The sequence below is a fragment of the Amia ocellicauda genome, chromosome 7 (assembly GCF_036373705.1).
Source record: "Amia ocellicauda isolate fAmiCal2 chromosome 7, fAmiCal2.hap1, whole genome shotgun sequence".
NCBI lineage: Eukaryota > Metazoa > Chordata > Actinopteri > Amiiformes > Amiidae > Amia > Amia ocellicauda.
The window spans coordinates 40,804,499-40,821,288 of record NC_089856.1 but is presented as its reverse complement, the minus strand read 5'-3'; the positions used below and the strand labels follow the sequence as shown (position 1 = coordinate 40,821,288).

Genomic DNA, 16,790 nt, shown 5'->3' with positions numbered 1-16,790 from the left:
TGAAACATTCAGCCCTGGATCCACATGTGCTTAAAAACACCATAGTCTCTGTCATGCTGCGATTCTTGCAGTGAAGAATTGCTGAGTAAAAAGTGTTGCCAGATCAGCACATCTCATCCCCTGAGAGTGGCGTACAGTAATCGAGTGCCAGCTTGAGTCAGCGTACACAGCCAAAACTTTATTTACTCACAGAGCAAAACAAGGAGCAGGAGAACACAGGAACCCACAAAGACAAGATCGCTGACAATTAGGAGACCTCAGAGGACATTTTCATCATGTTTAAAAGACAGTATGGATAGTTTATTGTTAGAGCAGTGACTGAAAATGACTAAATTGAGAGTAAATGAGAATGCCATGTTAGAGTAAAGGGTAACGAGGAGATTGCATATAGTTTTTCGGTCTTGGAAGGAGTGCTTTACACACTTTGGATAAGTTAATTACTGTTAATGCAAACCATGCACAATAACTTCCTATACTTAATACATACATAATGTATTATATATCAGTCAATTTACTGTATTAATCACTTGATGCACTTTGCTGTAAAACCACACACACGCACACACTTAAACTGTCTTACTTCATGAGTAGAATCAGTTAAACTCAAGTTCAAACCGAAGGCTGCTAGTGAAAATAACACACAGGGTGAGCAACAGAAGTATATGTTCCTATGTGAGAAAGAAAATGAATGTATTTTTTTCCCCCCACCTTGCAATATGGCATTCTTATTGTAAATATTAAAGCACTCTTCACCTTAATTCTCTATGCAGGACTGGCTTGACCAATACACAAAAGCACTTTCATCCTTTTCCCATAGGAATACATTCCCCTTCAATCAACAGGACAAGTATTGCTGTTTTGCAATTAGGAGTTAAACATTTATGAGTTTCCTGCAGATGGATATAAAAGTAGCCAGTGAGGGCTGGTCATCAAAATACATTCAGTCTATACTATAGGATTCTTATACAATCTGCACATGAGGGACTGGCCATTTCAGCAACTCCATGTTTAATAATTACAAGTTGGCAACCTGTAATATTTGTGCAATATGAAAGTGTTTGCAAACTGTCCATACAACAGAGATGGAAAGATCCTACATTTCTCAGAGATTAAGAAACATCACATACATTTCAGAGTTGAGTTTGATTTCAGAGACCTGTTGGAGTGTAACTAACACTACTTTGCAGTCTTGTAAGTTGGAGTAACTTTTAAAACTATGCTTGTCACATAAAAGAATTAACTGTCGTTTAAGGAGAACATTACTGAATTACTACATACCCTATTCTCCACAACAAAATACATTAAACAAAGCATGTACAGAAAGATCTGAAAACGAGCAGCAATGCCAAGCATGAAATGTGCATTAGTGTGAGTTTAGCCTGCACCCACTATTACAGATATGACATTCAAAATTAAATGAGTTCATGAACAGCTGATTGACATATTGCAACAGTTAATTCAGTGCAAACAAGATAGACCAAATTCTTTAAAGCTAAAGAAGCTTACTGCCGTCAGAGGCCTTACAAAAAGCCTTCAATCCACAGGGAATGGCTCATAGCAAACAATTCTGTAGCTAGAAAATGAGAAATCTGAAGGGCAATGGTGTCTGTGATGTAAGGGTGCATTGCTTGATCTAGTCCCATGCTGCCCCCTGCAGGTCATTTCCAGAGCATCAGAAAATCATCATCAGACCGCGGCCCACAGATTACTCCGTAATTAATGCAATAGCCTCACATTTGCAGCAAATAAATAGACCTCTGCATACAGTACAAATATCAAAATGTATGGATTTTTAATATATATATTTTTTTTTTGAAGGACAAAGCTGTGACATATCCACTCCTACCCCTGCTCGAGTACGTACCAAAAAAAAAATATAAATGCAATGTTTAAAATTAATGAAACATTAACCGTGCCTGATGTGACGAGCAAGCCAGTGGATCCACAGATTCCTATTTTTGGTAAATTGGGGAGTGTGCTTGACAGAGCGTGCTATGTGAGGCAGTGGGAAATGCCCTTGAGAGAAATATGATTCACTCAGCAAGGGAGAAAACATTCTCTAAATAAGGCAGATTGTTTGTCCGACCATTAGTTTAAATTACGGTGCCTGAACAGCATTGTATGGGGGCCTACTCTTTCACTGCACTCTTAACAATACAGGGGAGCTAAAAGTGATCAGCACAAATGTACACTGGATTCTTTCTGATTCCCAATAAATTGCTCTTTGTGTGTGTCACCTCTTTTACTGGTCTGCTCTTTCTGTTTCTCAAGTCTTTGGTCTCCTACTACAAACATATTGACCGTAAGATGTCACATTTTAGGTTCATTACTATTCTGAGCACTTGGCAGGAGGACAGATGAGAGGGCAAAGGTCAGAGCCTCACAATGAGAAGATAGTGCCGTCTAAGAGTTATACACAAATGATCATTGACATACCTAATGAGACGGTGTATTCTGTCTTTAAAAGTCCTTAGCCTTCACAACATATACTAAGAATATTGCAGCTACCCTATTTACTGTATAGGAATTGTTATTTTTTCTCTTTATCCTGGTTTCAGTATCCACTTTGGAGTTTAAAACGTATATATATTAAGCTTTTTTCCCATCCATCAACAGAAAGAATCAATAAAAGTTACACACAGTAAAATTGTCAACAGAAAACATTAGGCAATGTATATAAAAAGCTATAGGAAATGCATATAGAAATAATGCATTTTTGGTAATTTGGTAATTTTGGTTTTGGAAAAACCTATTTTAAAGATAATTAAAGAGATTTTCTTAATGGTTTTCTGTGGTTACATTTAACATGAGGATGTCAGTAAGTAGACTGGAAGATTATCAAAGGAATATCCCAGGTTACATATGTTTAACTCATCATGTAGGTGATGAGTTCCAGCAACACCACACAAAAAAACATTTGTCCATTGATACCCTGTGGATAATTTGTTTGGTTTGGCTCGGATTCATATGAACATTTTCACATCAACTACTCACCATTTGCGGTCCCACATTCACATTTATTGGTCCTAAAGTAATCTTGGATGAGGGATTGAAATTAGAAGCTGCAACCAGAGAAAAATTGCCTGTAAAACAATATAAATAGATATTAATAGCAAGCTCCAGTGGGAACAATGAGGAGAAAGGGGTTAGAGTTGAAATAAAGTATTTAAAAGATCCCTGTTCCAGTATTCTAGCTACAACTGACAGAATATGAAAGTACTGCAATACAAAGACATTACTAACTTTTTTTTTTTCCCGGTACGTAGATTGATTTGGAATGAGAAGGAAAAATATAATTGTAATCTTTCTGCTTTCTGAGCAGGAGTTTAAAAGGCTGATTGCAGTATCTATATGAAATAAAGAAAATACTAGCATATTTTAAAATTATTTTCTTTAAAGGATGGCATATTTAAAAACATTAAATGTAATACCAAAAATGATTAACCTTTTTGGGTTAAAAACATACTCCAATTAATACAAATGCCCAAAATATATACATCTCTAGACCCCAAGTCATAAAATATTGAACAATTTCTAAAATAGAGCAGAGAAATGCTGTTATGGTGAACAGATTATACTTTCAAACATTCCCATGACAATGTTACGCAATGGGTATGCATTTGTTTTTCTCAGGCAAGTTTATGATGAAATTGTTAGAACAGATTTCTAATCCAAAACATTTCTATTCAAATACAACACAATCTGAATACAGCTGAATTTAAGGTAACGAAGATTGAATGTTTTGCATGAAGTGATAGTTTGTTGTAACTTTTTATTTTACTACATTAACTCCTTGATGTTTGTGCCCTCTGCCTTTGTAGTTTACTTAGCACTTTGCCCATTTCATGCTGTAGTTCTGGAGTTAAATTACATTCATATTTTATTCTGAGAAACGTATTGTTCCAGAGAACTCCACCCTCACCAACGTGCATGCCTCCTACTGCCTAAATGACATGCTTTACTACAGCAGATGCTGAAGTTACAGGCTTAATGGTTGGGCAATTCAACCAACTAAAGTCAGCTGTCTTCATTAGTCAGTGCTTGCACATGGAAAATGACAAGATAGGCCTGTGAAAAGCATGGGAAAGGAAGGGGAAATTGGTAATGATACCTCTTTGAAATGCCATCTTCAGTGATTAGTGCTACAAAAAAAAAAAGTTCAAGGTCCCATGTTTCGGTTACCTTTACAACGGACAATTACCACAAACGTACAGACTCAATCTAATTTACAGTGCATAGAAGATTTCCTTTTAGACTAATATGTAATCATCTGTCTTAAGACTTCCACATGGTGTCAAGGAAAATAAATTATATATATTTAGCAAATAGCTTTAAAATGGAAAAAAATAAATTAAACTCCTGCTAGAGTTAACAATCTCACAAATCAGGAGATTAGAATCTTTAAGAAATTGTAAGTGTTTTCTTCTGAAGGGGATATAAGGGAATTACCTTTACTAGGGCACAGATGTATGATCACATTTATTTTAATTGCCTCATGAAAAGCTTCATAGCTCGAAGAGAAATGGCATATGGGTGAACGTACCTGCGTGGCAGAAGTGAGAGAGGGCTGGGGAAATTGAATATTTTAGTAATGGATGAAAACATAGGCAGGAGGGCTGGGGGTTGGGCTGTACGCACTGGGTTTAATGCAGCTGCTGGATGTGTAAGAACGAAAGGGAACTCGTCCGGTATGTGTGTATTAAGAGTGTGTATAAGACGGTTGTAACTGGGAAAACTAGCTTTTCAGAATCAGCATGCAGCTGGGAGTGCTTCAGAAAAAGAAAGAAAGAAAAAAAGATACAACAGCTTAACTCTTCATCACAAAAGTCTTTCTTGCCAGACCACAAGGAAAACGTTGTACCAAACTGTGCCTCTTTTACTACATCACAACCAGATGCTGCTGAATGAAAGGTAGGGCCTTGAGGGGTCTGCCTTCATCTAGCACAAAATAGGAGAAGCCAATGTATGCACAGATTGGTCTGGAAAAGGGACTGAACAACCCTCCAGTCATGTACAGTTCACTATCCACACCATGAAGCCTGCGTGTATCGTACTGATCTGTGTTAAGGACAGAGTGGATATTAGAGTGGATATTGTCAGAAAGTTTCGGACATATCCTAGACATGTGAGTGTTTAAACTCAATGTAAAAAAGCAGTATAGATTATAAAACCACTCAAAACCACTTGCAGTTCTGTGGAGTGAAGCCTGGAGTGGACAAACACCCTGATCCAGTGATGGGGGGCTGGGGGCTTTCTGGTTTTCATTCTAACAGAGCTTGTAATTACTAACTGCACAATTTATTTGCTTACTTGCACAACTTTAATCATCTCCCCAGTTCTTGTGCAGGCGACCATTTAAAGAGACTAAGAAAACCAGTATGAGTGAGGCCCACTGAGACCTAGACCTTGGCACCACTGAAACGGTGCATTATGACACTGCAATCTGAGCTTCCTCAGCATAGACTATGAGTGTCTGCAAAAGCAATGGATTCCTAGCAATGTGGAAAAACACTCCCAGAGAGCTCTCAACCTCCATCCTTTCTGTTAGGGTGTTAGGGTGTTTCTGTTATCTTTACCTCACATCAAGACTGGGCATTAAATAACAAAAGCATGCTGTATTCCGCTTTAAAACACAAACCGGTGACATGAAAAAAAATCAGAAAAACGACAGTCTCAACTTCTCAAACATCTCAGAAGATGCTTGCTGAAAAACCTCAACCTCTGATGCATGAGCTTACAGGAAGTGCATGAATGATAATTGTCTCGTTGACCTGCTATGCAAACATCTGCTTAATTGCAGTCAGGCTTGTATTTATCAAAAATGCTTTACTGGATCTCATACCACAGAGATACACATCTCCAAATCTTTAGTGCAGCCCAAAAACCAGCAAAACAACATAGCATCCCCTATTGTCTAAATAACCAATTTACATAGTTCCCTATAAACTTCTGGTTTTCATATGCATATACTTTTCCAAGCAATATCTCAGAAGCACAATGGCAGTCTCTGCACCAAGTGGCAAACACTAAATGGTGCCACCCACACTCTTGCGACATGCCTGATAAAGAGCCATAAAGCATTGGAATGCACTGGCCTCTTTATGAACAAACAATGGCTCTACTTAATTAGAATACAGCTGACCACCATTCCAGTGCAGACTCTTTCATATTGGCAAGCAGTGCAAGACATGCTTTCATGCTCAAAACAGGAAACATTGCCAAAAGAGAAATGTTAAAAGCAGTCATGGTATTGCCTTTATTAGTGTGTAGCATATTTAAAACATATATGTATATTTCATGTGCCAAAGAAAAATCAGCAATGTAGGTCAGCAATTTCTCTTATCTTAAGCATGGATCTACATTAGATTAAAACAAAACATTTGAAAGATGAGCAGAGACCTGAAAACTTGAGTACTTCTTTGTTATGCTCAACCTGCAACAATGTTTTATAAAGTTGTAGGGAATGTTTATGCATTTCCTATTGGTTTTAAAAACACCACTCCCAAAATAAATAAATCAATTCACTATTCAATACACACACATACACAAACATATTTTATACATTATACATATTGAAGTTCAATACTAAAGTTTTTGTTTCTAATATCTAACTGTTATCTGCTGTACAAGGAATACATCTTTTACTTCAGTTATTTTAAAATGAACATTAATTGTAACAAAGGGACAGAACTGAAAATTGAAAAATGTGTTCTATAGTAAGACATTTAACAATTCCACTTTTAAACTATGCTCTGCAGTTTACTGCATCAGTTATAAATAATCACTTACTTTTCATCATAGAAAAATATAAATATGATCTTTGTCTTCTAATACAATGCTTATTCTGTACCTATATTTTCTTAGATATTTTAGCAACAAAGTAAACTTTGCCCCTCCCCCTACACCATGCAGTCTGACTGAAACTTCCAGTATGGTATGAATCTAATATGACACTGGAGAGAGACAACTTGAAAGAAAATCCACGTTCACTCAAAGAGGACAGAAGTAACTGGAAAAATGCAGAGAAAATGCATTGCTACAATCAGAATTATATGGAAAGAGAGAGAGAGCTTTATTATAATAATTAAAAAAAAAAAAGGCTTTCATTTACCTGGTCTCAAAAAGCATGCCTCTCACTCACTGCAGCAGCAACTACACTCTCCAGTCTTTGTTACCATTCAATGGAAACTTGAGACTTAGCTAGACATTGACAACAGAGCACAGAGGACATCCATCGGCTACCCAAACAAAGTCTGAACGCACACCATTCACAAAGCGCACACTTAAGATCGGTGTCTCCCACTGCCTCGCTGCTCTGCCGGCTTCCACACAGCCAGAGGAATTCAGACAAAATGTGCCCAGTCAGAGTACAGAACCTCATGTCAGCTCGTCTATTGGTTGCTTTGGCCTGGCTTCATCTGATGGTAGTGTTCACTGCTGAAAACAAGTGGTGCACTGTACTGTGGTACTTTCTGCCACCCTGTAAGCACACTGTTCAGTTCCAGACTTCAAGACAAGGACATCTACTGTACATGCTAAGCAGTGACAAATACACTCATAAAAGTATATAGAATCATGTTTGGTATAGTCATTCAACTACTGTGATATCATTTGTAATTACAGATCACAGAATGCTCTGTCTTACACACAATATAGAGGTTTGGTAATCTTTCATATCAACACGACCACAGCACATGGCTCAATAGACACCCAAGGTTTGTCTTCTGTAAGTTCCCGTCACATAGTGTAGAAATAAACTCTGACTGAACTAACTTAGTCAAAGGAATAACTGATTTGCTTAAACTATGCAAAATAGGCAAAAGGCAATGTAATAAAGGGGATTTCCATTCTTATATGAAATGCAAATACAGCATTAACAAGAATGAATAGGGGACAGCATAGACTGCAATTAACCCTGGAGAAAAAACTGATCTTGAAAAGTTGTCTATCGAAATATCTGATATGCTTAAAGATTAACATTATACTTTTGTGGTTGGAGTGTATACAAGAGTTTTAAATAAAACTATTCAAGCACATAGCTTTTTAGTAAAATAAAAATGAGAAGCCATACAATCTGTCTGTAAATTAACAATTGGATGCGATGGAACAAACAACTATTATCTTAGCCATGACAGCAATCACATCACAAAATAATTTGCTTATTTTCTCCAGGACCAGAGCAACAATAAGCTCACATTGGCACTAACCAACCATTGTCTCGACCAGAATGCACCTAGTGATCTACAGCCTCTCATCTCTCCTTACACTCCCTGCAGACTTCTCCAGTCACCAGAAGACTCACTGAACACCCCCCTCCGTTCCCCTTCCTCTGGAGCCCGTTCCTTTTCCACCCTCATCCTTATAGTATTGCATCCAGGTAAGCAAACCATTTCACACGTCCTACTTTCCATAATGGTAGTCTTAGATAGTGGAAGTATTTAAATAGTCACACCTACGTTCCAAATGATGCGGTAGCTACCGATTAAGATTTGCCTGAAGAACCAGTAAAGGCTGTTCATTATTTGTCATGCAGAAAATCAAAGGCAAATACAACAAAGATACTGTAAGAACTAGCAAGACCAATAAATAGGCAAGAGCAAGGCAAGGGCGGAAAATTGCAGAATATGGTTTTATTTTTGGTAGCAGAATTATAAACAGAACTTGTGCAATCAGCTCTCACTTGCAACCCCCTGACATGGAGTGGTTAAATTACCTTCTACGTCGGAGTGACAAGCTCTGGTTGACTATGAGCCCAATTATAATTATAATAATTAGTAGTAGTAGTAGTAGTAGTAGTATTTAGCAGAAGACTATCAATTGTGCATTACATGGTTTGCATAGGTTTTCCATTACCTGACATTAAAATATCAAAATGGCATCCAGACATAAGTGACAAAATGTTCATATGCAGCTGTTACAGAAAGTACATTGCAAGAAAAAACTATTTGAATGGAAGGCATTTTTTTAAGAGATAAAACTGAACCCTGCATTTGACACGCAAACCAAGAACGCAGCCTGAACCAAGGATGGGCCTCTAAAGAGATAGGAATCTTATCCCTGGAGACATGTGCAGCTTCTTTGCACAGCTCAGCTTCAAAACCAACTTTTCAAGTTTGGAGAGTATCTAGGCACATATTGTAACAGACAAATTAAATAATTTGCATACATTTATATATATATATATATATATATATATTATTTTTTAACATGAACTTTGCATTGTTGCTCAAAGCAAAGCAATTCTTCTATATGCATATTTATTTATAATTTTACTTTTTTGGTTAACAAATTCTGCATTTGTCATCAGGCATACTGTAAATAAACTAAGATACTGAGCATGAACATATGAAATTCTTCCAAAATGGTTCCCAAGAAGAGCTTTTTGTGATGTCATAGTTTTTCGTGATGTCGAAGTTGATGTCTTAGCATCAATCTGTGATGTTAACATTACTGCTAAAAGGCAAATAATGACAAAAAAATCAGCAGTAGGTTTCACAGCACCCCACAACATGACCTCTTAAATGCCAAACAGTAGATTAATTTTGCCATTAGTTCTATTTAAACAAAAAAGGGGGCTCAGCTATTACTCAGTCCACCTTGTCACAACTGCCTGTCACAGACTCACCCAGGAACCCTAAACTGATGAAAACTGAACTGTTGTTTAGCTCTGATAACAGCTGCATTTTTCCAAAGATCCAACTGATCTCTGATACTACAGGCTGTCAAACTCCTTCTAAACCACAAGATATGGTTTACAATCACATGTTTTTTTTTTGTTTGTTTTGTTTTTATATATCATATGTAGCCCTAATTCAGAGTTCCTAACAAAACTAAATACAGACATTCACCTTGCTTTGGTCATTTGGTTTTGGTCAAAGTTTACACTTTGCTGTAGGGATAGACTGTTTCCAGATGAGGACAGCTCTGAATGGATATCTATTGATAACAAACCCTGTATAGACTGGAGTGAAGGTAAAAATACACTGTTACCGATATCGGTCTTTGTGAAGATCCAGAGCATGGCTAACACAGCAGTACAGTAATTCAAACCACGCGATTGAGTCAATACTTACTTTTTACAAGGTTCTGGTTCGAGTTCAAGAAGGCTCTCAAATCTCCATTGAGGCTCGCAGTTCCGACCTAAACAAGAAATGCAAATACAAACATTTATAAGTCAATTATATTTCAACAGAAAACTGAAGCAACACATCATGGCTAGAACTATATGCTCTGTGGAAGACGTGCGACTTGCTATGCCACATTCATTTTGAGCAAAACTCAAAGCAATATACAGTGCATCCGGAAAGTATTCACAGCGCTTAATTTTTTCCACATTTTGTTATGTTACAGCCTTATTCCAAAATGGATTAAATTAATGATTTTCCTCAAAATTCTACAAACAATACCCCATAATGACAACGTGAAAGAAGTTTGTTTGAAATCTTTGCAAATGTATTAAAAAAAAAAAAGCACATGTACATAAGTATTCACAGCCTTTGCCATGACACTCAAAATTGAGCTCAGGTGCATACTGTTTCCACTGATCATCCTTGAGATGTTTCTACAACTTGATTGGAGTCCACCTGTGGTAAATTCAGTTGATTGGACATGATTTGGAAAGGCACACACCTGTCTATATAAGGTCCCACAGTTAACAGTGCATGTCAGAGCACAAACCAAGCCATTAAGTCCAAGGAATTGTCTGCAGACCTCTGAGACAGGATTGTATTGAGGCACAGATCTGGGGAAGGGTACAGAAAAATGTCTGCAGCACTGAAGGTCCCAATGAGCACAGTGGCACATCCGTAAATGGAAGAAGTTTGGAACCACCAGGACTCTTCCTAGAGCTGGCCGCCCTGCCAAACTGAGCGATCGGGGGAGAAGGGCCTTAGTCAGGGAGGTGACCAAGAACCCGATGGTCACTCTGACAGAGCTCCAGCGTGTCTCTGTGGAGAGAGGAGAACCTTCCAGAAGAACAACCATCTCTGCAGCACTCCCCCAATCAGGCCTGTATGGTAGAGTGGCCAGACGGAAGCCACTCCTCAGTAAAAGGCACATGACAGCCCGCCTGGAGTTTGCCAAAAGGCACCTGAAGGACTCTCTGACCATGAGAAACAAAATTCTCTGGTCTGATGAGACAAAGATTGAACTCAAGTCTGGAGGAAACCAGGCACCGCTCATCACCTGGCCAATACCATCCCTACAGTGAAGCATAGTGGTGGCAGCATCATGCTGTGGGGATGTTTTTCAGCGGCAGGAACTGGGAGACTAGTCAGGATCGAGGGAAAGATGAATGCAGCAATGTACAGAGACATCCTTGATGAAAACCTGCTCCAGAGCACTCTGGACCTCAGACTGGGGTGAAGGTTCATCTTCCAACAGGACAACGACAATAAGCACACAGCCAAGATAACAACGCAGTGGCTACAGGACAACTCTGTGAATGTCCTTGAGTGGCCCAGCCAGAGCCCAGACTTGAACCCGATTGAACATCTCTGGAGAGATCTGAAAATGGCTGTGCACCGACCTGATGGAGCTTGAGAGGTCCTGCAAAGACGAATGGGAGAAACTGCCCAAAGATAGGTGTGCCAAGCTTGTAGCATCATACTCAAAAAGACTTGAGGCTGTAATTGGTGCCAAAGGTGCTTCAACAAAGTATTGAGCAAAGGCTGTGAATACTTATGTACATGTGCTTTTTTGTTTTTCTATTTTTAATAAATTTGCAAAGATTTCAAACAAACTTCTTCCACATTGTCATTATGGGGTATTTGTAGAATTTTGAGGAAAATAATGAATTTAATCCATTTTGGAATAAGGCTGTAACATAACAAAATGTGGAAAAAGTGAAGCGCTGTGAATACTTTCTGGATGCACTGTATGTATCATACATTTTTGTATCACATTTTCTTTAAACGCTTTTGTCCCATCCACTTCTCTGCTTTTTTTTTTTTGTTGTTGTTTTTTTTTTTTGAGACCACCAGCTGGCTGCAAATAGAGCAGTATTTGTGTAAGCACAGCTCTCCTTCGAGGGGGAGAGAATGTGCGAAGACCAGTTAAGAGACACAACCTGCCTGGAGAGAACAGGGGCTGGACTCTCCCATGTGTGGTGCTGGGGGTTAACTGTTGTCTTCAGGGTGAAAGAAAAAAAAACACACACAAGACTGTAGACCTTTCACTGCTCCCTGGACAGCTGGCAACTAATAAGCACAGTATCTGGCAAAGCCAGCACACAGGAAACATAGAGGAAAGCCTACTGCCTAATAGAAGTATGAAAATATCTTGCAGTGTCAGTAACATGACTTTGTGTTAGATGGTATCTGAGGCGCACTACTGTCTTACACATATTTTACAGAATGCCTCACATTATTGGTTCAATAAATCAGCTTTAAGTGGAATTTTATTTCCTGTAAGTTTAGTGAAGAAGGGATTTAATGGATCATTCAAAGTTCAAACAATAGCCTAGGGCAAAGTGTTGAAAAAGTTAATAATAGTAATACAGGCAATACATTTTGAAATAGCATGCTGGGTTTGCTTTTATACAATCATGAAAGTATAAATGGAAAAACACAGAAATGCTGAATATAGTAATATCATTAACAACAAGAAGGAACAAGAAACTTTTGGCGTTGTAGATAAGATACACATTTTTTTATTATGATGATGATGATGTTTTAATTTTCAACTTCCCAAACATGTCATGTCAGTGCTGTACCAATACATGGAAACAGCAGCATTCAGCAGTGTGTTGAATATCCTACTAAATTAGCGAGACAAGGCTTCCAGCACAGAACTTTTTCCCCAGCCTTTTCATTGAGCCATATTTAAAGCTATGGGTTAGTGTAAGATACATTTCCGTTCATGTCTGATGTGATTCTAATGTTTTTAGTTACCATTTATGCCAATTTAAAGATAAAGAATCTGTGTAGGAACCCAGCAAGACAGAGGCCTGGTAAACTGGGATAATATATTTAAATCAAAACTGTTACATGTCTGTGACATATGCAAGGCACACTGGATCCTTTAGGGATCAAACCAGCTTAATTCTGTAACGACTTGCAACACATTCAACACATTTTACTTGTTAGTTGTACTAACACTTTTTAACCCCCCACTGAAAAGGTTTGCAGACATCACTGTACTTACAATATTTGCCATCCTATTCAGTCACGTCTCTCTCTTTCCAGTTTACTTCCAAGGCCCAATAAAAAGACGACCAGTTTCACTATCTTGGCGACTCCTACAGAAGACACAGATGAAAAATGTACTGCTCAGTCAATGTGAATCATTTCATTTCAATGGCAGTCATAAAACAGATCTGCAAAACTCCTGAAGGGCTTACTTTAGAAGCACCTGAAATGGAACAGAAATCAGAGCAATTAAATGGATGAGGGAAAATAAAGCTAGGAAAAAGAGGCCTGGGACCCCATTTCCGCAATGTATCTGCCCCAATCAAAGAGCAGAGACACACGTTCACCCCACCCCCACGTCCCATTCTCTCCCCTGGATCCACAATCAGATCCTTTAAGAGAACCGAATGAAAGGTCACACCACATTTACCCCCTGCCATCGCATCACATATTCCAATATTGATCTGATGCAAGAAGGAAATTACAGAAAAACAGATATATTGTCCTGTCCCCCCATTTATATTATATATAGTTAAAAGATAGATCAATCTAGTGAGTACATTTCTCCATTTTCAAATAGGGTCATTACAGAAACATATCAATCAAAACATATAATTTCTCTCCTAAAGGCAGGCTTTTTTATGGTCCTCTCAGGAGGTTTTACTAACACTGTAGTTATTCAGGCATTGTTTCAGTGTGATGGTATTAAGCTCTCCTCATTCAGTCTGTCACATACCTTTTTAAGGTTGGGCTGCTTTTCGCTTTTAAAACTTCGTGGCAGCTGGTTTCTTAAGGAACACCTCAACAATAGCAGCACTGAATCAGCAATACTATTTAACTCATATAAAGGCTTATTAAAAATATTTTAAAAATCCAGTTTTTGTGTGGAATTAACAATTGCTCATTGAATAGATGACTAGATGGGCCATAGAAGAGACAGCTGGAGACCCTTAAGCATTCCCAATGCGAGAGCACAATTCAATAGATCAATGGCTTTGAGAAGCAACACTATTGCAGACCCCAAAGAGAGCTCAATAGGAAGTGACAGGGTGTTTACATGTTGAAAGAGTCACACTAAAGTACACATTAAAACTGGCAACACCAGAGACAGATTTATACAGTTTTTCTGGACATCAAAATAACTCTACCTAAGTTTATAAAACATAAATTGACAAAGCAAAGGCTAATCAGAATAGAAACTATTGATTTTTGTCTTTCTTCTGATTGAAGGACCCACATTTTCATGCGGTGACAATTTCAGTGTTATCGTTTCCTTTCAAATGGATATTAAACTTAGCATTAGCCAGCAGCTGAATTACAGATTTCCCTTGTAGCACGATTTGAATACAAATGCCCAGATCATTTTGACAGCCACTGTAGGTATATTTGCAATGGAATTCCTATACTATTGAAACTCTGATTACCAAACACTAATTGAAAAACACAATACAACTGCAATTGAATTACAGATGGTTGCAGTAAGCCAACACATTCATGCAGTGGATGTTAATCGAAGTAAAATAATGTTAATTAAAAATATATATTATATATATTTTGAATAATGTCATGCTTAGGAAGGAACACTTAACACGTGACATGAGCCGGGAGAGGGGTGTACCGGGGTGGACACGTGACTTGGTGGCCGCGTACGTCCCTAAACCCGATCCAAAGAAGAAGAAAAAAAAAGGGCACTGACCTGGAATGCACAAAGCTGAGTTAACAACCACACAATGACACTGAAAAGGCGCAGCGAACAATTGTGGTTTTCATCTAAATCTGTGAACAGCGCCTCTCGATAAAGCGGAGGAAAGCACTCAGGGTGACCCCGCCATCTGCCGTGACCTCTGCCCGCCGCAGCTCACAGAGAGAGGCAGATGGTCGGCAGTCTCACACGAGGCCGCCTTGGCTCGCCACAAACCTCCGCGGCCCGACATCATTGTTCCCTCCGGATCACACAGACAGCGCCCTGCTCCCACACTTACACCCCCGCCTAGTGCTTAGAGAAATCCCCAGCATGAATGCACCTACTTTACAGCTTAGGAACACAGTACAAAATATATATATATATAATTAAGAAACATATAGACGATGCAAACCCACTTCTCTGGTAATCCACAGACTGTCAACAATTCCTCTGGTATTTGAAGAGACACGAGTACAAAATAAATAGACCAACTATAAACAAGGATGAAAATATTACTTTTTAAGATTATCAGAACATAAATTACAGGATTGTGGTAATATAAGCTACTGTATCTCTTAATGAACTGTGTTTGGACTGTAGCTGTATACAGCACCAATGAATGAATGTACAATTTTTTACTCATCCTTCAATATTTTATCACCCTCAATGCATAGTAAACTTGACTATATGGTCAGAGCTACAAGCCCAACAGATGTAAATAATTGACATAGTGCAGTATTAATGTACTGCAGGATACAGCATCCTAATGCAATACATTACACAGTAAGTTCTGTCCTCACTGATTCAGGGAATAACGGTAGGAAATAAATTAAATGTACCATAAGGTTCAATTTTAAGCATGTCTAGCTCAATTCTAACAAAGGCGCAACACCTAATCTCACCACCAAGGGGAGACGCACAGCAGAAAGAAAATAACTGATAAATTCAGACATTAAATCTTACATACTGAGAGGACAATACAGGAGAATTAGATCCCCATACACCCTTAATCAATTACAGCACACCTACGGCTATTTCTGAAAATATCAACAAAAGACTTCTGAACATTGCAAACATAAAACATTGCAAGAAGAAATTATTAAGCTCAAGATCCCTCCAAAAGTAATGACCTAGTATCTTATTTTGTTATTAACAAAGTGATTGGGGAGAGGCTAACAGAGTCTGATTAGTGAAATATTTATTACAGCAACAGCTGATGCTGCAAACTCATATTCCTAACCCATCATTATGTGCTGATGTGTAGAATGGGAAAAATCTCAGGGCACCTGTCGCACAAGCTCCCCCTCCACCCAGCAGTGTCTCAGTTTTCATGACCCAGCCACTAAGAGATTATTACTGTTCGCCCTTTGTAAAAGCACAGCAGATGTCCACCACAAAATCGACAGCTTGTTTGATCCACACTGTGCCATATAACAATAAATCAATTTATACGCCTATGCTTTGAAAAATGATTATACGATTTATAATCACACGTGGTTGTGGCAAAGGTTTTGTAAATTGACCTTAAAAGCAGGCAGTGGAGTATAGTTGCATTTAGAGGCTAGCACAATATCTGTCATAGCTTGCACCTAATGTAAAGATCTAGCTTGCAGCACAGCCAAGTTATGTGTTAACCATCTGCTGCAATGTACCTACTTCCTTTCGGCACCCTTTTAAATATATTTATTCTGGTTAGAGCAGGAAGCAAGTGCTGTGAACGAACATGCAGGAAGAGGTAATATGCCTGGTCAAAGGGGAGAGTCATAAAGGTGTTTTTTCATTTTCGTTTTATCACACATTCAGTGTAAAGATTTGACAACCAATACTTTTACTGTTACAGCACACACAGACACACACAAACAAAAGCATCCATACTATTGATCACACAATACAAAAAAAGACTTCTCCAGAATAGAAACTGTACAAAATGAAACATGGCATTCATTCATTTTCTATCCAGAACATGCAATGCTGTTCAT

At 38.3% G+C, this 16,790-nt stretch overlaps 1 protein-coding gene across 3 annotated transcripts in view; it reads right to left on the bottom strand.

Moving 5' to 3' along the window:
• The window catches only part of tfdp2 (transcription factor Dp-2), a 34,410-nt gene that overhangs the window by 16,349 nt on the left and 1,271 nt on the right, over positions 1–16,790 (bottom strand). For 2 of the 3 annotated variants that reach the window (XM_066709629.1, XM_066709628.1), the window contains exons 2-4: positions 13,144–13,237; positions 10,074–10,140; positions 2,995–3,083 (exon numbers count right to left, since the gene is read on the bottom strand). In XM_066709629.1, the coding sequence (XP_066565726.1) occupies positions 2,995–3,083; positions 10,074–10,140; positions 13,144–13,155 (168 nt within the window). In that variant the 5' untranslated portion in view covers positions 13,156–13,237. Of the gene's footprint in view, positions 1–2,994; positions 3,084–7,111; positions 7,314–10,073; positions 10,141–13,143; positions 13,238–16,790 lie in introns of those variants that run through there. The other variant, XM_066709630.1, reaches the window with a different exon arrangement.